General features: G+C 44.2%; 1 protein-coding gene and 1 long non-coding RNA gene across 3 annotated transcripts in view; one reads left to right on the forward strand and one right to left on the reverse strand.

Annotated features, from left to right (window-relative positions):
* The window catches only part of LOC135289110 (zinc finger SWIM domain-containing protein 6-like), a 323,558-nt gene extending 304,568 nt beyond the window's left edge, over nt 1–18,990 (reverse strand). For both annotated transcript variants that reach the window (XM_064402456.1, XM_064402455.1), the window contains exon 1: nt 18,048–18,990. In XM_064402456.1, coding sequence (XP_064258526.1) covers nt 18,048–18,990 — 943 coding nt within the window. The remainder of the gene's footprint in view (nt 1–18,047) is intronic.
* An 80-nt stretch (nt 18,991–19,070) lies between these two features.
* LOC135289112 (uncharacterized) lies at nt 19,071–21,242 on the forward strand. Its single transcript, XR_010351907.1, has 2 exons — nt 19,071–19,620; nt 19,793–21,242. It is a non-coding gene; the product is annotated as an uncharacterized LOC135289112 (long non-coding RNA).
* Nucleotides 21,243–23,940: the final 2,698 nt, after the last annotated feature.

Genomic DNA, 23,940 nt, shown 5'->3' on the forward strand with positions numbered 1-23,940 from the left:
GGTTTTGGTAAAAGAGAGGGCTACAAGGGTGGCTTCTGTGAGAAGATGCCAGAAGCTTCACCCATATTCAAAATAGCTAGTGCCAGCCAGCTCCTAGACAGACCCACTGCTGGCCAGAGCCAAGCCAATCAGCAATGGTGGTAGCACATCTGTGATAATATATTTAAGAAGGGGGGAAAACTGCTGCACAACAACAGCTGGGAGAGAGGAGTGAATATATGAGCAACAACTCTGCAAACAGCAAGGTCAGTGGAGAAGGAGGGGTAGGAGGTGCTCCAGGTTCTAGAACAGAGATTCCCCTGCAGCCCATGGTGAAGACTGGTTAGGCAGGATGTCTCCCTGCAGCCCATGGTGGAGCAGAGATCCACTCTGCAGCCCATGGACAGCCCCATGGCAGAGCAAGTGGATGTGCCCTGAAGGAACCTGCAACTCCATGGGAGAACCCATGCTGAAGCAGGCTCCTGGCAGGACCTATGACACTCATGGGAGACCCAAACTGGAATAGTCTGTTCCTGAAGGACTGCACCCCATGGAAAAGATCCATGCTGGAGAAGTTTGTGAAGGATTGTCTCCCATGGGAGGGACCCCATTCTGGAGTAGGGAAAGAGCATGAGAAGAAAGGAGCAGCAGAGACAATGTGTGGTTAACTGACCACAATCCCCATTCCCCATCCCCCTGTGCTGCTCAGGAGAAAGAGGTAGAAAACTTGGGAGTGAAGATGAGCATGGGAAAAAGGACTTGGTGGGGTTGGGTAATTTAAGATTTGTTTTTTATATCTCATTATCCTGCTCAGATTTGTTTGGTAATAAATTAAACTAATATCCCCAAGTCAAGTCTGTTTTGCCTGTGACAGTAATTGGTGAGTGATCTCTCCCTGCCCATGAACCTTTCATTATATTTCTCTCTCCTGTCCAGCTGCTGAGGGGAGTGATAGAGAGGCTTTGGTGGATACCTGGAAGCCAGCCAAGGTCAACCCACCAGAAATTGACAGGAACTCACTGACCTGAATTCAAATAACACCAAAGTGGATAAAACAAAACAATTATAATAGTAGTAGTTATCTGAACCCAGTATGACCTCTTCCTCATATCTTCAAAATTAAAAACCTGAGCACTGTCTTAGATTTCTCAACTAGGTCAAACAACTTTGTATAACTTCACACCTATGGCAGCAACAAAAACTATGCAAAGGCACAGCTAGTGGCACATTCATCACTCTACAAAAATTGCTCCAACAACAAAATTGTCTCCCAACAGAGATTGGAAAGTAAACCATAGGACTTTACCTGCTGTCTTTTGGGAAGGTGAGAGATGAAGGTCCAAAGAAGAAATTACAGCAAGCAGCTTCCGGCCATGCACCCAGTGACAGCATTCTTACCTTAAGCTGGTGTGAAGGTATTTACATAATGCTTCTGGAGGACTTTGGAAAGGATGGCAAGTACAAGTCAGGATTCCTTAACCAGTTCTGCAAAATTCTGAACTTGTGAGCAAGTTTGTAAGCAAAGAACTAGCTAAGTTCTGTTTTATGGTGATAGACTGTTTTTCAGTCAACCCCCAGAGTTGTGATAAGAACATCCACTGTGAGCTGTCTGTTCCACTAACAACCATCAATCCCACTGTGTTTTGTTTGGCAGGTTTGAAGAAGCTCGCTCAACTGTAGGACACAAAATACCCAGGCTCTTAAATGCCTTTCCAATAAAAATGCTTTTTGACACAGGCAAAAAAAAAAAAAAGTCTTCCCCAGATTAAAGACAAAACATACTTGGTTACAAATAAAATGTAACTGAAAATACTTTTTTTAGACTAACCTGAATCTGTGTCACAATCTTGAATTTGTGTAAGCATAACAATTAAAGGACATGCATCCACCAATAGCAGATGAAACAATTTAAGAATTTCATTAAGATAAAAGAAGGGTACAAGTACTGCTACTCTCCTCTTCCTTTACTCAGGTCCTATTAGCCTTCAGCCTTCCTGGGATAGTACTTCTTACACTGAATATAGCTTAGCTGAGCTTCAAAACAAAATGCTTTTGTTTTATTTGATTGTGTTTAAAGAACCTCTTGCATTAATCATGGGGATTGTTCTTTTTCCTAGTTGTTAGCTTCATGTGAGCAACAAAACTGCATATAGCTCAGTATGCTGCTCTGAACAGCCAGTTTCTCCAGCTGTATGCCTTCAAAATAGCAGAGGAAGTAGCCGTGAAAAACTAATTGGTATAAAACCTGAAGGACTGATATACCTGACTGCTCTTCATTCACTAAGGGGACAAGAGTTCAAGCTGGTACTTTAATAAACCTAGCTTGCAGAAATCATGGTCAGTTCACAAAAGTATCACATTAAACACCTGTGATCAGCCTAAAATATAATTTGTCAGAAAGGAGGCATTTAATTTTAGAAGACTTAGCAACACAGCAATGGAACAGGAAAGACAACAGACTAAGAAATTTCCTCATTTCAGGAAGGTGAAGTGTTTAGTTTAAAAGCCCAGATAAACATGTACAATTAACACTACCAGCAGAAGTTAGGAAGGAAACTAGATGCTTTAATTAGTGTTGGAGGTCATGCAGGATCCTTTCTAGCAGGAGAGAACCAAGAGGTAAAGTACCCTGCTATGTACAGCTTAAGGACTCAGTCTCTCACTTATGCATATCTTAAAAGAGTCTGACAGCCAAAATCCTCTAGGCAGACCTGTAGGAGGACTCTAGGAAGTGAGCAACCCAAATCAATCCTTCCACATCAAAAAAGGCTACTGTTGAAAGCAAGCCTTGTTGATAAGCTGTAATCTCCCCCAGTGCAAGCAGCTGAGAAAGCCAAAGCATTATATCCCAGACGCCTGCATAAAACTCTGTTAAATGTCTCTTTACCATAAAGGGAAGTAATTTTTGTCCTGATAATGGACTCATTCACACTGTGCAGTGTTCAACAGGGCTTCCAATGCACTTCTTTCCTCCACCAGCTTTACGCAAGCTTAGTGCTGCTTTTAACCACTGGGGTAGCATGGTAGGGGAACTTGTCCCTTGGTCAATGTGTTATAACAAGAAAAAACACTATGGATGAAGAAATGTGGAAAAAGGCTCACTCATGCAGACCCAACACACATCACAGCTCAAGAAAGGCCCATGCTGCCATCTCTGGAACAATCAGGCCACCACCTTTTGCAAATAGTGAACTTCCAAGCACAGCAGCTTGGTCTCCTTTCCCCAGGCAGCAGTCAGAGCTTCATGATCACTTTAAGCTAGTCTAAGTGTGACTGACAGAGAAATGAGTCCTGCACTTCTCAGTGCCCTCCTCTTCTAATCTACTCTCCCTTGAATCATCAGTAGCTTTTTTTTTTGGCCAATAAACCACTTCCTAAAAAACAGAGGGAAGAGTGATAATACTGCTAAATTATTGCTGGAAATACAATTTCAACTTCTCTCAAATTAAAGGTTTATGGCTTTTGTAATTTATAATCTTTGTCAGGCAACCTAAGGTTACCAGCCTTAGAAAGATTATGTTTATATTTTAGCTTTAAACTTGCATTTACAAAGACCAGAGGCTATTGGTCTCAGCCTTTGATCAGCACACCACCTTTATGACACAATCTGGGTTTTGTAGGCCAGCACAACAGTCTCTGAACAGCTGACACACAGAGCTCAAGTTAATGGAGGCCTTTTCATCATAACACCAACTCCTAGTACCTCTATCACTGCACCAGCATGCCCATGTCAGGGCTAATGAGCTGTAACCACCACACTGGACACTGCAATTAGACATCTAAACCACATTGCTAGCAAACCTTACAACAGCCTCCTGCTCACAAGTATATTCATTTTCACAGGAAAGCAAACCGAACAAAGGCCTGGTAGTGCTTTTGCCCATATAAGAGGAGCCACTCAGTGCTGAGAGCAGGGTGTAATGGTACTGAGCTCAGCAGGGGATGAGCCTGTCAAAAGTTCCTCCAAACTATGCTGAACGTGTGGCTGGCAACTTACACTACTTGTACCCAGTTGCTGATGGAAGATTAAATTGCAGGCTACCTCAGCAGCAGTCCCACCACCAGCCCACACTGCAAACATACCCTTCCCACTGCACTTCAAACCAGCATCAGATGGCAGGAACTGCATTATAGGTAATTTACTTATTCCATTATACCACACTCCCCCATCTCCAGGTTCAGAACATTCATTTCCTTACCAAGGTCATATGCGATACTACCCCTTCCAAGCTACCTAGCCCAAAACACAGCTACAGATAATACCCCACACACTAATAAAACTACATGTATGCAAGGCTAATATAGACTTCTTTTTACACTCATGCTACTGATTCCTCCACCTCATTCACACATATAACTTCTGCCTGAGGTGTTTGTGTTACATCATAACATCACCTGCCCCACCTCATCTTCTTACTCAGATTGCCAAATAATTGAGTACACTGAGGTCCTTGCCTGGAATGTGATTCTACCATTGAGCCTTTGCTGGTTCTAGTGCAGTGCATCACACTGGGATAGTTCTCGCCAAGGTCCCTGGTGGAAAACTTTTCTGGGAATGCTTCAGGACTGATATTCCTTTACCTTTCAGTGCTTCTATAAATTGACAATTCCTCTCCCAGAACTTTTGACCTTTACTGTCTTTTGTGACTCTCTTTTTACTTCCTAAAAATTACAGCTCAGTGTCTCATTGCCCATCCTCCTACATTTCCTCCTTTCAGTAAATGTTTCTCAACACTTCATCTCAATTTTGTTATTCAAGGAGGGAGGGGAAGATGGACCTCATAACAGGTATGATTCACTGAAGTACACGGTCATGATTCACACCTCTTTCCACTTATCCAAGCTAACATTGCATTCCCCATCCTTATTCCTAGGTCAGCACAACTTATAGCCTTGGGAAAAAAAAAAGGGGGAAAAAAACCACCTCAGTTTTTCTCAGGTCTGGGTATCAGATATTCACTACTATGAAGGGGGAAAATAAAAGATAGAAAACACATACCTGGTCTTTTTAAAATTAAGCCATTTATTGCCTGTTGATGAGAATTTAAACACAATTTGACTATACCTTATAATAAAATAAATTTTGTTATATTCTATGATCTTATCAATGCACATTTAACTTTATGAATAAATCTGTTTCAAACAGTTGTACAAACTGAAGTCACTAGCTCTGTTTGACCACTATAATGATGGAGTCTTTACCATGACCCAACACAAAAAGCTTCTGCTTCTGATAAAGTACAGTTCAACAAACACCCTTCAATTACACAGAAAATCAGTGTTTTCTGAGAAACAGGGTGTATCTGACACACAAAGGAAGTATTTATAAAATTTAAATTGGGATGTAAGGTTAAAAAAGCAAGCAAGAAAACACTGACTTCATAACTTTAAATGTATTTTACAATTTCAAAAGCTACAGGACAGCTAAATTACGGTTTGGCAACTGGCTTTCCATTTTGAAAGCTTAGATTCTTTCCTACGAAATGAAACAATCAGCTTCCATGCCTTCACTAATACCTGTTGAAAGCAGACCATGTAAAGGGGGCAGTCATTCAGACTATAGCCTCCTTAAATACGCCTCCTCAGGGATCTACTGAGCTCTTTGACCTCTACCTTATCTCAGGCATCACAACTTACCTATCTCTTTTCCTAGCCTGTCATCTATAAACTCAGCATTTTACTATCTCTCTTCTCTTCAAATATATCTTATTCTATGAACCAAACTCTTGTTTAATCCTAAACACTTCTTCACTCCAAACAGCCACTTACAGGTATCATCTGCATAACTACCTAGAAATTAAGCCTTTAAATTATTGACAGAATACATGACAATGTAAAGTTTGATCACTGAAAACTGCCAGTAAAACTAAGTGGTATGCTACTTCTAGATGTAGAATTAATCAAGTTATTCTCAGCTTCCTCATCCCATCAGACCACCAAGGCATCTGTTACATCAAGTCCCATTCATAGTCACTGCCTATTATTTATGCATTAGTAGCCCACTTAGCTGAAGCTACCTCTGTAAATTCATGCATTTAGATTTGACCAAGAAAGCTGTGTGATGGCTCTCTTACATAGCACAGCTTCAATAACAGAGCTAAAAAACAGTTACATATTTTGTCATACTCCTCCCTCTGCTCTAGAAGAAGCAAAAGTAAAGAACAGCCCTTTAAAACTAGTCCTATACTGGATGCTCCTGCATTCACTTCAGACTGAAGTTAAAGATGGCTGGTTCACAGATGCCTCAGTCAAATGCATTGATGGTAAATGGAAGTACAGAGGAGTTGCTCTTAACATTCAGACAGGAATGGAAGTAGTAGAAGAAGGAACAGGAAGTGCACAGGTAAGAGAGTTAAAAGCTGCATTGCTCACACTAAAGGAAAAAGCAAAGATTATATATGTTGATTCTTATTCATTCTGGGCTGGTGCTATACAGTGGTTGTGTCAGTGGGAAGCATTAGATTGGCAAGTGAATGGAAAAGAGGTTTGGCAGAAGGATGATTGGAAGTGGTTGTTGTCACACTCTCAATCCCAACAAATCCACACAGGATGTGTCAAAGATCATGGGAGTGATCAAGCCTTATAGACTTACTGGAATAACAAAGTGGATCATCTGACAAAAATTAAAAAGATAAAAATTGATCAGTTGAAAGATCCACAACACTGGTATTGACTGGGTGAATGAGTACATTGTAAATTAGGGCATACTGGAGAGGAAGCTCTATTTTTTGCAGCAAAAAGCAGAGGCTGGCCATTGACCAGGAAGATGTGTAAAGGCCTTCTCTCACAATATCCCCAGTGCCAATTGAGACTTGGACAAAATTATCCAGACCTGGCATAGCCTTTACATATCAAACGTGACAAAACACTGTGGTCCACCTGGCAAATAGATTATATTGGACCTCTGAAGATATCTAATGGTTACAAGTACATACTAACAGGTGTGGAAGTGGTATCCGGACTGTTAGTTGCCACTAAAAGCAGACATGCTGATGCCAAAGCTACTATTTCAGGACTCAGTAACTGGTTTTCCACTCTCCCTGTCCTAGACTCTATACAGTGTGAAAATGTATCACACACTTTGTCAGTGTGATGGTACAAGACTGGGCCAAAAAGGATGGTATCAAGTGGGTTTTTCATACACCTTATTATCCCCAAGCAAACTGGATTGTGGAGCATGACAATGGTTTGTTGAAATGCTACCTTAGGCCACACGAATCTGGATGGGATAAAAGGTTACCCTCTGTGTTATATCAGATAAATAAGTGATATGGACCAATGAGTAGTCCTGTTTCAAGAGCTTTCTTGAGTCCAGTGTCCCTTGAATCATCTCCAAATGATAAAATTAAAGTCTTTCAGGACAACCTAAAGGTGGGCCAACCAGTCATGGTCAAACTACCCCAAAGTGGGATTGTACCTATTACTCTAATGGACACTCAAGGACCATTAACCTGGATGGCTGCTGACTCTAATGGCCACCAACACAGAATCAGTTTCTGAGGAATATTTCCCACATTCTGAACTAAGGAAATTAATCTATCTCACCCAGTGCACCTGCTGAGATAGATAGATAGATAGATAGATAGATAGATAGATAGATAGATAGACAGACAGATAGACAGACAGACAGATATTTAACAGAACAATGTCTGGCTACTCTTATCATTGTTTAAGTTTGTTGGTTAGGCCTTTATAATAACCGTGAACATTCAAGTATATCCTCACCAACCAGAAGACTGTGTGTACATCTGGACATGAAATAAAGATCCACTTAAGCAGAAGTAGAAAGGACTTTTGACTACTCATACCACTGTGAAAATTACAGCTGAAGACTTCTAAATCCCCTATATACAAATAAAGCCAGCTCTGGACACAAAAGAACTGTACTGGACCCTATAGTGAACAGTAAATCCACTGCAGTTAGATCTGCAACAGAATCAAAGACTCTAAAATGAAATACATTAAATGTTTCTTTTTGTGTGTTTTCAGAGAAATGTTTCCAATAGTGCATCATGGTTATTTGTTCCTGGATAAGTCAACCATGCTAGCCAATCCTTGCACCCAACAATTGTAATTGCAAGTATAGTTACATTATTTTTTGGTTTATGGATTTTATTCCAAATTTGCAAAATAAGGTGTAACAGAATGTGCAAACCTGAAAAAAAAATAATTTTATCTAAAACTGAAAAGGTCTCAAAAGGATGGCTGGCTACTCTAGCTTAAGTTGGTCTACATGGTGTTAAGAATCTTGTTCAGTATTTTTAAGGTACTAGATAATTTTAAAAGGTTTTACCAAAAAAGTTTATGAATACTGATTATTGCATTTTCATGCCATGTAAGTTCCTTTCAAAGACTGTTACTGTTAGTTCGATTATTAGATATGCATCTACATTTTGCACAAGCACTGCTTTGAGATGCTTGTGCCTTCTCTCTAGTTGCCACAGAGATTGGAAAAGATTCCTCCCTGACTTCAGCTTGGGAGGCCACAGAGAACGTCATGATTGAGAAACCAGATTTGTATTCTATACAGAAGGAAGTTGATGACCAATCTGCCAAACTCTTCCAATCATTACAGAATCACTAGGTTGGAAGAGACCTCTAAGATCATCGAGTCCAACCCATGCCCTAACACCTTAACTAAAATATGGCACTGAGTGACACATCTAATCTTTTTTCAAACAAATCCAGGGATGGTGACTCTACCATCTACTCGGGCAGACCATTCCAGTACTTTATCACCCTTTCCATAAAAATATTTTTCCTAACATCCAACCTAAATTTCCCTTGGCGCAGCTTAAGACTGTGTGTCCACTTGTTCTGTCAGTTGCTGTTTGGAAAAAGAGACCAACCCCCACCTGACTACAACCACCTTTCAGAAAGTTGTAGAGCGTGATAAGGTCACCTCTGAGTCTCCTTTCCTCCAGGCTAAACAACCCCAGCTCACTCAGTTGTTCCTCATAGGGCTTGTGTTCCAAGCCCCTCACCAGCCTTGTTGCCCTCCTCTGGACACACTCAAGCAACTCAACATCCTTCCTAAACTGAGGGGCCAAGAACTGGACACAGTACTCTAGGTGTGGCCTCACCAGTGCTGAGCATAGGGGAAGAACGACCTCCCTGCTCATGCTGGCCACACTATTCCTGATACGGGCCAGGATGCCAATGGCCTTCTTGGCCACCAGGGCACACTGCTGGCTCATGTTCAGTCAGCTGTCGACCAGTACCCCCAGGTCCCTTTCTGCCTGGGCACTGTCCAGCCACACTGTCCCCAACCTATAATGTTGCAGGAGGTTATTGTGGCCAAAATGCAGGACTCAGCACTTGGACTTATTAAACATCATCTTATTGGACTCTGCCCATCCATCCAACCATTCCAGGTCTCTTTGCAGAGCCCTCCTACCTTCCAACAGATCAACACACACTCCCAGCTTAGTGTCATCTGCAAATTTACTAATGGTAGACTCAATACCCTCATCCATGTCATCAATAAAACTATTAAACAGAACTGGTCCCAGCACTGATCCCTGAGGGACACCACTGGTGACTGGCCAACAACTGGATTCACAACTTCACCACCAGTCTCTGGGCTGGGCCCAGCCATCCAGCCAGTTCTTAACCCAGCAAAGAGTGCTCCTGTCCAAGCCGTGGGCTGCCAGCTTTTCCAGGAGTATGCTGTGGGAGACAGTGTCAAAGGCCTTGCTGAAGTCCAAATAGAAAACATCCACAGTCTTTCCCACATCTACCAGGTGGGTCACCTGGTCATAAAAAGAGATCAGGTTGGCCAAACATGACCTACCCCTCTTAAACCCATGCTTGCTGGGACTGATACCCTGACCATCCTGTAAGTGCTGCATGATGACATTCAATATAAACTGTTCTATTACTTTACCAGGTACCAAAGTCAGACTAACTGGTTTATAATTTCCAGGATCCTCCTTCCTACCCTTCTTGTGAATGGGCATCACATTGGCCAGCTTCCAGTCATCTAGAACCTCACCAGTGACTGTTGGTAAATTATGGAGAACAGCTTCACAAGCACATCTGCCAGCTCACTCATCACCCTGGGATGGATCTCATCTGGTCCCATGAATTTATGAACATCCAAGGGGCTCAGCAGTTCTCTGACTGCCTCCTCCTGGATAACAGGGAGACCATTCTGCTCCCTAACACCATCTACCAACCCACGAGGACAGTTGTCCTGAGGACAAGCTGTCTTTCTGCTAAAGACTGAGAAGAAGGCATTAAACAGCTCCACCTTCTCCTCATCTGCAGTTACTAAATTCCCTCCCCCATCCAGTAGAGAACCGAAGTTGGTCTTACCCTTCCTTTTGCCATTAATATATTTGTAAAAACATTTTTTAGTATTGTTGGGGGTTGGTCCTTTTCTTTTCTTTACTTGTTACTTGTGGAATTTTTACCCATTGAGTTGCTAAGAAGCACTGACGGCTGGGTGCTTGAGATGGCGGGGAGGGGAAACTCCTTTGGTTTTTCGGAGTTTCTCTGGGGGGGGGGGGGGGGGGGAGGGCAGAGATACCGCGAGAATGGGGGCAGGTAAAAAACACGGGGGTTGGGGGGCAGCCGGGCTCTCTCGCTCTTTGGCATCGGAGGAGGACGGCCAGGCTGTCGTTTTCTGCGAGAATTCACCAGCACCGCTGGAGCTCAGCTCTGAGGGACCGATCACTAGCTGCTCGTGCGCCCCGGGAATCCTGAACTTCATCTCTCCCTGATCCGTTCGGAGCCGAGCGGCCGCTGCCCCGCCCCCCGCTGTTTTCTTTGGTACTGCTCTGGGTTTCTGCACGCTGTAACCCGCACCCGGTCCTCACAGTTCCAGCTACAGTGAAACTTCTGATACACCTCGCCCACCAGCCCGGGATTTTTGCTCATTCCTGCCGGCTGTGATGATAACTGCACCAAAGGGGGGGGGGGGGGGGGGGGGGGGTGGTGCCTGCAGTGGAGAAGACTGTTACCAGGTCCCTGGTTCTGTTTGTTGTTAATGCCATAGTTATTGTTATTTTCTTTGCCTTGTTATACATACTAGTAAAGAACTGATATTCCTATTCCCATATCTTTGCCTGAGAGCCCCTTAATTTCAAACTTACAATAATTCAGAGGGAGGGGGGTTTACATTCTCCATTCCAAGGGAGGCTTCTGCCTTCCTTAGCAGACACCTGTCTCTCGGAGACAACTATCCTTCACAAAAGTTGCCAAATTAAGTTTGAACTGAGCTCTGGCCTGTCTAATTATTATTTTTTTTCTACATGCCCTAGCAACCCCCTTAAATACTTCCTGAGATACCTGACCCTCCTTCCAAAGATGATACATCCTCTTTTTGTTCCTAAGTTCCTTCAAAACTTCCTTGCCCATCCAGGCTGTACGTTTGCCTTGTTGACTCACCTTTTGGCACACAGGGACAGTCTGTTCCTGTTCCCTTGATCTCTGTTCTGAAGCAGGCCCACCTTTCCTGGACGCCTTTGTTTTTAAGGGCTGCTTCCCAAGGAACTCTCTGAATAAGTCTCCTAAATAGGCTAAAGGTTGCTTGCCAGAAGTCTAGTGTGAAAATTTTATTGATGCTCCTCCTTATTTCACCAAATATCGAGAACTCTATAATTACATGATCACTATGCTCCAAGCAACCTCCAACCACCACATCTCCCACCAGCCCATCTCTATTTGCAAACAACAGGTCTAACATAGTCCCTCCCCTGGTGGGCTCACCCACCAGCTGTGACAAAGAGTTGTCCTCCACACAGTCTAAAAACTTTCCAGATTGCCTCTTTTCTGCTGTATTAAGTTCCCAGCAGATGTCTGGTAGGTTAAAGTCACCTGCAAGAACAAGGGCTGGTGATCCTGAAACATTCTCCAGCTGCTTATAGAATGAGTTGTCCACCTCTTCTTCCTGGCTGAGTGGTCTATAACAGATTCCCAGCAGGATGTCAGCCTTGTTGGCCTTCCCCTGAATTCTTACCCATAGGCATTCAACTTCATCGTCCTTAGTTTCAATACTCATGGAATCAAAAGCCTCCCTAATACAAAGGGCCACCCCTCTACTTCCTCTACCTTTCCTGTCTCTTCTGAAGAGCTTGTAGCCATCCAGTGCAGCGCTCCAGTTATGCAAGTCATCCCACCATGTTTCTGTGATGGCAACTACATCATAGCTTTGCTGCTGCATCATGGCTTCCAGCTCTTCTTGTTTGTTACCCAAAGACATTGTAACCTAAAGACTGGTTTAATGAACTCTTCCCCCTGGATTTGGTTTGCATCACATATTTCTTGCAATTTTTTGAGACTCAAGGGGTAGGGAATATTCTGATGTACACGAACTGGTAACATCATTGGTAGGATGACTTGTTTGGATTGTCCCCAATGGCAACGGGCATTCTTGTGGAAGGGGTTAACAGCGGGCCTGTTAGCTGAAGGAGCGAGAAGAAGCTGAGAAGAAAGAAGAAGCTGATAAGGAGCTCTCTCCAAGGCTGTAACCAGGGAGACCAAGAGAAGTGAGGAATTGAAGAAAGATAAGAAGAGAACTTTGCAGCCGGACAAAGTATTTAGAAAGTTAGCTGAAGTCACTGTAACTTTTCACCAATGGTGTTATGTTGATTTATTGTGGCAAATAGTTAGGGTAGAAGAAGTATAAACAATTAGAAAGTGTATAAAAGGTCAGCCATGTTCGATAATAAAGAGTTGCCATCTGAGACTGCTTGTGGTCTCTGCTTTGTCGTGACTGCCTTGACAGCAACACATTCTGAATTTAATGTTACACCCTGTTGTTACAATATTATTATTAGCTAAATTCTAACTTATTTCTATAATAACTTTGTATGTTAATGTTTAACATATAACTCAGCTAACACTCTTTCAAACAACATGAATTAAGAAAAATAGTAAAACTGAGGAGATTGACCTATCTCAACACATTTGACAACAATGTACTTATATGCATTGGATGCTTTTATAGCTTGGAGGCAAGAGGTACCTGTACTACCACTTCATGAGGTAAAGATGATTGACTGAAGTCAAGGGGTAGAGTGTAGCAGGACACCCTGCCCTGGATGCTCTGTCTTGGAATGTGGTCAAGTAGAGGGTGTCACATGCCAGTTTTGGTGTTGAATTATGCTAAAACCAGTCCGGCTCAGCAACCAAATCAACATCCTGATAGTGAGGCAAAGATTTGGCAGATAAGCTGCTAAGCTGACCTGGTGACATATGACTGGCAGTCATATCTCTTCACACTAGAAAAGTCCAGTCCACTTTCATATGGTCAGGTTCTAACATTCCTCCTTGGAGTGTGTGTATGAAGTTTCCTTCCTTGGGAAGGGGACGCTCCCCAAAGATACTCCTTGAGGTAAAGAGACCTGCCCACAAGTGTTGGTATGGGTGAGTTAAATCAATCCCTACGTAATAATTGTTTCTTTTTGCTAGCTTTAATATAATTGCTTTGATATAGTGCACTATGCTATACACTACTAGTAGTTTTAGCTTTTATACTGTGTAGTATATAATTCTGTTTAAGATCTTTTGTCTAATCATTTGTCATAATAAATAATTAATTTTCTATAAATATATCTGATTTGCCATCTTTAATCCTGAGGGAAAAAGTTACATCATTGACAAAGTCTGGGGCTAAAACTAGATTCAGCTGTACCCTGACTCCTCTCTAAGAAGTTTAGAAATCAAGGAGGTCCTCTCTGCACCTTGTGGCTCAACAGCAGGGCTTCTCCAGTAAATGTCATCTCCACCCACGACAACCTCCTAAAGTTAGAGCGCAGAGAGCACACAAGCATCAGTTGTTGGCATGGCAACTGTCCCAAATTCACAAATTGCTACATACTAAAATATCGAATCATATAGAGACGTGTTAGTTTTGCATGGCCTGGTTTTTGGTAGTAGGGGAGCCACGGAGGAGGCTTCTGTAAGAAGCTGCTGGAAGCTTCCCACCATGTCCAGCAGAGCCAATCCCTGATGGCTCTGAAGATGGACATGCTGCTGGCCAAATCTGGGCCAGAGAGGTTGGTAATACCTCTGTGATAACATATTTAAGAAGAAAATCAAAACAAAGTGGGGCACCATTTTAATTCTAGCTAGAGAAGAGGAGGAGGTGAGAACATGTGACAAAAACAACATGGTGACACCAAGGTCAGTGGAGAAGGAGGGGGAGGAGGTGCTCCAGGCACTGGAGCCAAGATTCCTCTGCAGGCCGTGGTGATGACCATGGTGAAGCAGGCTGTCCCCCTGCAGCTCATGGGGGTCCACTGGGGATGCAGAGATCCACCCACAGCCCATGGAGGAGGTACACCAGAGTGGGTCAATGCCTGGAGGAGGCTGTGATCCAGTGGGACACCCAGTGGAGAGAGGGGCCCCTGCTTCCAGTCTAGAGCAGCCTGTCCTTGGAGGACTGCACCCTGTGGAAGAGTGACCCACAGTGACCCACATCACAGCAATTTTGGGAGGACTGCTGCTCATGAGAACCGACATTGGAAAAGTTCAGAGAACTGACTCCCGTGGGAAGGGACCCCATGGTCTCACAGGGAATGACTCCTCTCCCTGAGCAGCAAAAGAAGATCTTGGGTGATGAACTGACCAAATCCCCTATGCCGTCTCCCTGCACTGGTAGGAAGGAGGGAGGGGTTTGGGGAAGAAAAGGTGTTTTTAAGGGCTTATTTTACTTCACATTGTCCTCCTCTGATTTTGTTAGTAATAAACTCACTTTGTACTTCTAAGTTGAGCCTGTTTTGCCCTTGGAGTGTTTTCTCACAGTCCTTAACTCATGAAGCCTTCATTAAATTTTTTTCTCTCCTCTGTCCAGCTGTGGCAGGGGAGGGTGAGTGAGCAACTTTTGTGGGTGCTTGGCATTTGGCCAGTGTCAGTCCACAATGGAATACCTTTCCTAAACTGAAAGCAAACTTTGATTCTTGGGAGCAAGGGAAGCCCTGAATTTAAGGGGAAAATTAAATGTGAGAAGCATGAAAACTGACCTAAAACAAATTATGAAGAATTTTGTTAGGTCAACCCTATTTAAACTTTTATAGAAGACTCCTTGTTTTAAAAACTATGATAGGAAGAGATTTACAATTCATTTTCTCCTTAAAATAACTTTAAAAATTCTAGCACTGACCAAAAATTAAGGCATGTTATTAAGGGCATTTTCCAAATGCCTTTTAAACAGTGACAAACTTGGGGCATCAACCACCTCTGTAGGAAGCTTGTCCCAGTGTTTGATCACCCTCTCAGTAAAGAAATGTTTCCTCAGGTCCAGTCTGAACTTCTCCTGGTACAGCTGTGAACCATTCTCATGCATACTGTCACTGTATCCCAGGGAGAAGAGGTCAATACCTCCCTCTCCACTTCCTCTCCAAAGGAAGCTGTAGAGAGCCAAGTCACCCCTCAGCCTCCTTTTTGCCAAACTAGACAAACCCAGAGCCCTCAACTGCTCCTTTTTGGACGTTCCTTCCAGCCCCTTCACCAGCTTTGTTGCCCTCCTCTGAGGGCAATTCAAGGACCTTCACATCCTTCTTAAATTATGGGGCCCAGAACAGTACCAGAGGGAAAACTGCACCAATGCTAAATACAGCAGGAGCAATGTCCCATGTCTGTTTGAAGCATTTGGGCAATGTCCTTAAAAATACAACTGACATGTTTCATATCACCAGCTTCCACTATTTTTGTGCAGCCTTCCAAAATAGGCCCATATAAGGTAAACAAACAAACAAAAAAATTTCAAACCCAAACCGAACTGGAATATTTTCAATAGTAGGTATAGCACTTTAGAATGCAGTTAAGGAGTAAAGAAGCAGCAGTCAATACTTCAGTTCTATTTATGCATATTTTCTTTCTCCACATTGACTCTTCCCAACATTACTTTCTTTTGAAGCTATTAAAAAAACCTTTTTTTTCATTCACAACTACTCATTGAGGCCTATTCCACTGCTTGAAAGCAAGCAAAGCCAAGCCCACACTGGGTGTCTTAAAAAAGATTGCATCCATTTTTATCACCCCTTGGCTTTATTTTCAAAGTGAATTCCTAGTTTAAATGTAATCAACTAAGAAACACCTCCCTATGTGCACTTCTGCCATTCCTCATTGCTTGCAAAGAGTATCGAGTGCAAGCAAAAGTCTCAGCACTGCCAATCAAACTAAAAAGGTCCTACTTCTGGTTTTGCCAGTCCTGAGGAACCACCAATGCACCTCAGACCTTTAGAAAAAAGGAGAGAAAGCCAAAACATTAAACTTATTAAAAAGTTAATTTAAAAAAATCCTTAAGAATAAAAAAAAAGTTTTAAAAAAAAAAAAAAACCCAAACCAAAAAACACCACAAAAATCCCACTCATATCTAAAGCTTAAGTCCACCTAGGCAGGAAGGCACTTAATGCAGGAACAGCAAGAGCTTCCCTTCAGAAAGTAGAAGGCAAGTTTGCAGGCTGCCCGCGAAGTGAAACCCGCTGCGGAGAAGGCCGTCGGAGAGCCCAACACCCTCCGACCCCGAGCCGCAGCACCGAGAGCAGGGATGCCGCTATAACTCGGCACGGCTCAGCGAATAAAGGGCGAGCAGCTGCCGCAGTCAACGCACCGCCAGAAGACGGTCCGGCCCAACACAGGGCGGGACAGAAGGACCGGCCGCGTGGAGCCGCCGTCCCGCCCTGCCCCAATTTTCGAGCCGGCAGTGAGAAGCGATAAAGTCTTTTGTCTGGCTTTCCCTTTCGGTGGGAGGTAGAAAACCGATGAGAACATAAACGTTAAAATGAGAACAAAGTGTCCAGTCGCCGCCTCCAACGCAAGGCGCCGCCGCACAGCAATACGCATAGCGATGCGTACAGTAATGCGCCCGGGCCGCACAAAGTGCAAGAGCAGCATCCTCGGCGAAAGTTTCCTGGGGAAGTTATAAACCCCTTCCCCACAGAGCCACCACCACCCCAACGAGGCCTGCTTGCGGGTGGGGGTAGTAGCTCTCACTCACACACGCACACAGAGACACACACGGCAAGGCAAAACTGCTTCCGCCTTCCGCCCCCCCACCCCCCCCGCCCCGCCGTAGGGGCGGAGAGTACCAACCTCCAGTGCCCTTTAAACAGAGGTAGGAAGGAATTAACCAGGGTCACCAACTCGCAGAGGGGAAAAAAACAGTGGAAGGCGGCGGTCGCTTCGTGCGGGAACAGCAGCGGAAGGGGGGAGGGAAGTATTGCTCCAGAAGAAAAAAGAGCAGCAATTTTCTCCTCACCTCGCCGCTGTCACGCAGGGGCTCATCCTAAAGTAATCCGTGAGCCCCTCCGCGCCCGAGCTGCAGCAGCTCCCCGCCGTCACATCCACTTCCCCCGCTCCCCCCAGTGGTGGGGCCTGAGCAAATCGCGCCTCCACCCTCTGGCTCGCCGCCGCCCTAGAAATGTCTTTGTTTGCAGCTTTCCCCGCACTACACACCCACTCCTGGGGGCCCGCACCCTCTTTTAATTCTTTATTTTGGATTGAGGCGCCTCCCGTCCTCTTTCCCCGTCGTCCCCCTTCTGCTGATTCATTTTAACCAGCGGTTGTGAAGGGGGGGGGGGAAGCAGAGGCATCTCCCTTGCTATTGTGGCTCGGGGTATGGTGATGACCCGGATTACCAAATGTGGGGAGCTGGAAGGAAGCAGAGCCAAACGGGATTACACGCTCTGGATTACATGGAGCGGGCACAACGCATCGGGAAAGTTAAAGGGACAGGCAAAGGGCAGCGTGCCCAGCCCTCCTCTCAGAGACCGGGCCGGCAGTTTGCGGCAGGCGTCGTGGATACGTCACAGAGCAGAGCGAAGGAGTTATTCCGTATTCTGGATCTGAGAAGGAGGAGACTGATAGAGGAAGTTGCCCGGCCCGAATTACAGCCTGAGAGTGAAGGCCGCACCGCGGGGAGAGCAGGAGGAGGGGGGGAGTAGCACACGCCAAGGAGGTGGGGCGGCTCCGGCCGCTGGGCTGCGCAGCAAAAGGCGGCTCCCCCGATAATAGGTGGGTGACGCGTCAGGGGGAGACCCACGTCTGAGGAGACCAGCAGCGCCCTACCCAGGTGGCCGTAGCCCGGCTCCGCAACGCGGTCCCGGCCGGTAACTCACCGACTTGCAGGACATTGTCGACATAGCCGCCATCCAGCAGAACGATGCCCCGGTGAAAGGGCAGGCGGTTCTCGTCGACGGCGGCGGTATCCGCGCCCCCACCGGGCGCGGTACCGCCGGCGGCCCCCCCGGGGGCGGTGGTAAGATCCTCGGCGCCGGTGTTGAAGGAGGAGTACATGCAGATTTCCCTCTCGCTGCGAGGGAAAGACCAGTAGACAATCCTGCGTTGCACGGGCTCTGGGATCCGTTCGAACCGCTCTTCCACCTGCTGGAAAGGCCACTTCTCCGCTACCTTGCGAGCCGCGATGTCCAGCAGGGACTCGGGGCTCTGGGTCTTGCCGAGCGGTAGCAGCCCCAGAGCGGCAGCAGCTAGAGTAGCAGTTGCGGAGGAGGGTCCGGCGCAGAGCACTCCACTGCTGAGGCCAGTGCCGCCTGCTTGTTGGCCTGGCCTACTGGCCAAGCCATAGCCAGGTCTGCAACAGAGGCGCTTAGCGGGGAAAGGGAGATGACCACGCTCCGCCATGATCGCACCGCTTCTAAGCGGATAGCGGAAGTGGATATACCGTATAAACGGCACCAAAAAGGCCGCGAGCCACCCCTGGGTCACGCCCCGTCTTCCTTTACATGGCCGCAAGGGGCGGTACCGGCTGCTCGCCCACGGTGGGGGGCGGAGTCTTATGCAAATCGACGCCATAAACGTAAATAGAACGGCCCGAGGAAAGCTTGATCCCCGCGTAGGTAGGGGATGGTGCCCGTGCTTCTGTCGCAGAGACGCTGTGCTGATGTATTGGTCGCCTTCTTTTCCCCCAACGTCACGCGTGCAAGTCTGAGAGCACCTTTCATGCCTGGTGGGAATGGGGAGCGTGGCTGGTGGAGGCACTCTCTGACATCGTGTAAGGAATGGAATGCGGGGGTGGAGCCGTCGCGGTCTCAACCCGGTCATCTCCGCGGGGGTGGGTTAGAACTGTGCCCCGCAGCCGGAAAGTATAGTAACGACTGAGGCAGCCACTCTCGTCCACAAAAAGGTGGGGGCTGGCCTGCCTCAAGCGCCTTTCCTGGGGGAAGAGACCGACACTCGCCTTTCACCGGAGCTCTGCAGAAGTTGAGGGCTGCTGGGAGGCAGCAGAGGCTCCTCGGAGGGCAGGTAGAAGGTGCTTATGGGCGGCTCCATGTGGGGTTGAGTAGACTGGCCTGGGTTCCTGCCTCAGAGGCGGGCTGAAATGGGCGAAACTGGGGTGTTGCTGTCGGGGTGCTGCTCTTCTGGGGTAAGATCTAGGGTGGCTGAACCCACGTGTTCCTGCAACAAGTCCTTGAGACAGCTCAGTAAGATGCGACTTGCATTTCCCTTTTATTGGAGACACTACAGTAGCTACGACTGTTGGGCCGCGGGGTGGACTCCCGTCCTGTGGGGTGTTCGACGTGTGCTGGCTCGCTGGTCCCGCGCGCGCTGTGGACGTGTTTGTGTGTGGGCTGGTTGTAGCCTGGTGTGAGCTCCACGCAGCCGACTCGCTTCACAGGTCCGGCTTGAAACCGCTCTGATAGCCCAAGATGAAGGGCTCTGACATGACCCACTGTGAGTAAATTGAACGCTACTAACGCGTTGTGTTTGCCCTAGTGTTAAAAAGGTCTCTTAAAAGGCTGGTGTTGGCCATCTGTCCCGGTTAATTTTTTTGCAAGCGGTGCCGTGCATAATGCTCGCAGTTGCTGCAGACCATGAAGTGACAAGTATTCTTTTTATTTTTCAGGATTCATTAAAAAACATAGCAATATATGGGATCATACCGACTCCTTAAATCAAATGGCCTTCCTGAATAAAAAGCTGATTACCCCCAGTAGCAGGCTGAGAATAAGACTCCTGCATAGCAACTTGCAGTTGAAAACACTTATTCATCTTGCTTGAATTTAACAATGAACAGCACTTCATACTATAGGATGCAGCAGCTGTCATTTGAGTTCCTAATTGCTTCATTCACATAGACTACTTTACCCAGGAAGACTACATTTTCTATGATGCAATGCAAGTGTTCATCTGGGAAATGCATAGTTGGGAGATGGCTCCATCAGGGAAATCAGTGAAAGAATGTCAAGTGTGTCAGATGTAAGATAAAAGAAGTAGAAATAACATTGTTGACTTGAAACTTGATATCTACTTTTTGTTTTCACCAAAACCTGAGACTACACCAATAGTTTATTCTTTTAACAGGTGTTTAAAGAGCTTTGTAGAAACTGTTTTCCATTAAAACTGGATGGAAAATTCAGTGAACTGTATAAGATTTGCAAACTGTTTTTTTTAAAAAAGATCAACAGAAAACCTGAATATTGTTTAAAATATGCAAGTATTTGCTTCTTTACATACTGCTAAGCTCATAGACAGTATCATTGATTTGTCATTTAATAGGTAATCTTTTTACATCTAGGCAAAGAACTTTTTCTGCTGTCAGTTGCTTATATTAAGAAAATGGCTAATGGTTTTTAATCAAGGAGTTTAAATTGCAGACTACATACAGGGACTCAACTGTGTTCTGCAGAGTTTATTTTCTGTATATGCTATAAGGTGTTTTTTCTTTGGGATCATGAGCTCTACCTTCTGAACAGGAAATGAGTATAAACTGATGTTTGTGCTTCTGGATATAGACAGTACAAAACAGTTACTCTTGAGGTACCAGTTTTGTAAGTTCACAGATACCTTGCTTGAGATATTAACTTGCATTTTCATCATTTTAGGTATATACTTTAGAAGTGATCTACTGGATTTATAACTTAATTCCTACTAAATTTTGGAGGTATTTGGGAGCCTGAATGCTACAGACAAGAGATAAGGATGAAGCACTTTATTTTACTATTAATATGGTATTGATTTCAGTATTTCTGAGAGCAGATGAATGGAATATATAGCAAGTAAAAAGGAAGAAATTAATGATTGCATGTGTACAAGAGCAGAGGAAATTTATATTTAATTTTCACCCCATCACTCTCTGTTAATAATTGTTCACATCCTGAAGTTTTTTTTCTTCTATGTTATTCTACCACTATTTCTGTTTTAAACAAGTGTCTAGTAAGTCAGTAAAAATGCTCTTCTAAATTGGGTAATGGCTTTTCTTTACCAGGTCTTAACCAGCTGCTGAAATAAAAATAACACACTAATGCCACTGGAAAAATTCTTCCTGTCATAATAAAGAAGCTTTATAGTGAAAATTGAAATCCACCTTTTTAATCCATCTACTACGGGAATGTCTACTTCCCGTTAAGTATGAATATTAATAGCTACACAGGATGCTATTGAAGCATTTTTCATTTCTGGGCTAGGGGGTATATGAAGAAGTAATGGCATCTTTGATCTTGAAATTCTGCCATAAGTACCAGGTATGCTTCTCCTTGGGCTCCCTCTGCATTGGTGTAGCTCCATAATTATTTGCAAATTATAATCTTGAGTCTGAAGTTCCTTTGTCACACTAGTATTGCCCCTTGAGTTCTTTTAACTTTCTGAAAGCCAGTGGGAAGATGTGTTAATTCCTGGGAAAATAGTAAAATGTATTAAAGCCATACTTGAACTATATTTAAATTTACAGTTAGTTTTATCTTTCAATGGATATTCTTGTGTAAAGACCTTGCTGAGCTGAGCATTCCTCTTTTTCTGCTTCATGGTTTTGGGAGATCTGTATTCCAGAGCTATGCAGAGAGGAAGGAACAGCTGCAAAACAGCAACCTTGACTTGGTTAGCTTCCTGCACATAATCAAGGCCTATTCTGTGAGCTGCTTGAAAAAATACTTGACCACCATTTGGTGAAATTGATTCTTAGTAGTGTTTCAAAACGTTAGGCCACTTGCATGCATTTTTGCTCATTCTAGTAATACATGCAGGGCTTAATAATTCTATTAGTTATGGTAATTTAAAAGGAAGATCACATACAGCTGCACAGTTGTGTTTATATTAAACAAACAATGGTCTAAATGTAGAAAAATGGATTGCAGACAACCTAATGCTGGCCAACACTGTAGCAGCCTGAATTGCTGCTAGTAAAGTCCAGGGTGAAGAAGCAAAAAAGGGCCTTTGCATAATATCCACAGATGTTTAATTCAGCCATGCGGTGAGATGTTCAGGTCCAAGATGCACACATTCAGGGTCCAGCTTTTTCCCTCCCCAGGGGAACCCCAGGGTCCACCTGGTCTCGGGGCAGTACCAAGATGAAGGCAAATCAGGGGATAGGGAGGGAGTAGCTCAGGGACATAGGAGCAAGGGAAGAAGCCAATGAGGTCGAACAGCTTTGAGGGAAGCTTCTTGTGTCTCCCTAACTTAGGGGATGCCCCCCAGGGCCTCCACAACACAAGTCACCCTGATGGTAACAATTATCTGGAAATATGAAAACAAGAACAACAACCAACCATTAAGAGGAGACCTGGCATTTAAGCTGAACAAGAGTGCAGATTCATGTGCTGGAACAGTAGGGAGTTAGACATTAAGAAGAAACTCAGGGAGGTTAGAGGGCTCTTAGAGCTTTAAGAAAAAACATAAGAAAATTATTCACAGTGTTAGCACTAAAATAATCAAATACAAAATGACTGATTTCTCTTCTGAAACAGGTGATTTTAAAATACTAAAATGCATCCTTTTTGTGAGAAACAACTGCTCACTTTGAAAATTTAAAAAGGTTTATTAAACCTTAACAAAAATACAACAAAGGACTACATAAGGAAAAAGTTGCAGCGCTGGGAACTGTTTTTGTGGCTACCATGTGGCCAGTACATCTTCAAGATAGATGCTCAGTCTTCTATACCCCTGGGGGTTGCATCAACCAGCCCTGGCCCCTCCCAAAGTCTGTCAGTCAGCTCTTCTTTGCTATTTATCAGTGGGGCCTGCTTTCTTGTAACTTGATTGGAGATCAGGTGTTGCCATGCCACACCCCCTAAGCAACAAGCTTTTCCATTCAGAACTGCCTCAGGTAAGGGACACAGGTGCATGCCTTTTACCTGTCTTAGACAACCCAGGCTGTCTGATGGTAACAATACCGGGGGGGGAGGGGGAAACTATGGGGAGAACAGAGGACATCTAAACTACAATAACATAACTATACATCACTAAAGCTTTTCTTAATATTCACACAATAGTTATCCCTTAATTGCGAGAGCCAATCATCTCATTATCCATCTATAATACTTTTTAACCTGTTTCTTTATAGTTTTTTTAGATAACTAAGCAGTTCTTATAAGAAAGCTATAGGTTTTATGGATTCCAAATGTATTCTGTGATTTATCTGAAATTTTGAAAAACACTGCTGTAGATAATAGTAGTGAATATCACTATACTTTGCAGTGTAGTGACTGGAAATTTAAACACAGGAAAAATGGATAACAGTAATGAGTGTTGATGAAGTTATTGTCTTAAGATTGGTCAATGAAGAAAATGTGCTTGGCCCATATCTTTGGTTTTACAATGTTTTCTTAAATAGTTTCATTTGTTATGTTCAGAAACTTTTTTTAATTTAAGGATTTTAAAATACGTTTGGCTTTTAGTAGCCTTTTAAACCAAGTACTCTAGGATAAATATTGCCAGCTCTTTAGAGTCTCTCTGTTAAAGTGAAAATAAACCAGCAGCAGTGAATGAGCCCTTTCAAAGTGCAGGTTTTTATTCTAATTAAATTTCATGATGATTCTGAAACTGGTGTCAGGCTAGAATCTAAAAGCATATAGGAAAATGTACTAAAAATACCAAGTGTGCTTTAACAGTATTCTACAATAATGAAAAGATACATTCTAATTCTTGACATTCATTTCTGTCTTCTGCCTTTTTGTGACTTGATACTTGATGTATGAAGTCATTCTAAGATGGACTGAAGGAAAGGGCATTATGTGTGCCAGAGTTCCAGAGATGTGTGAATTCAGGTTGCTCTATATT

Source organism: Passer domesticus, chromosome W, assembly GCF_036417665.1.
Source record: "Passer domesticus isolate bPasDom1 chromosome W, bPasDom1.hap1, whole genome shotgun sequence".
Classification (NCBI taxonomy): domain Eukaryota; kingdom Metazoa; phylum Chordata; class Aves; order Passeriformes; family Passeridae; genus Passer; species Passer domesticus.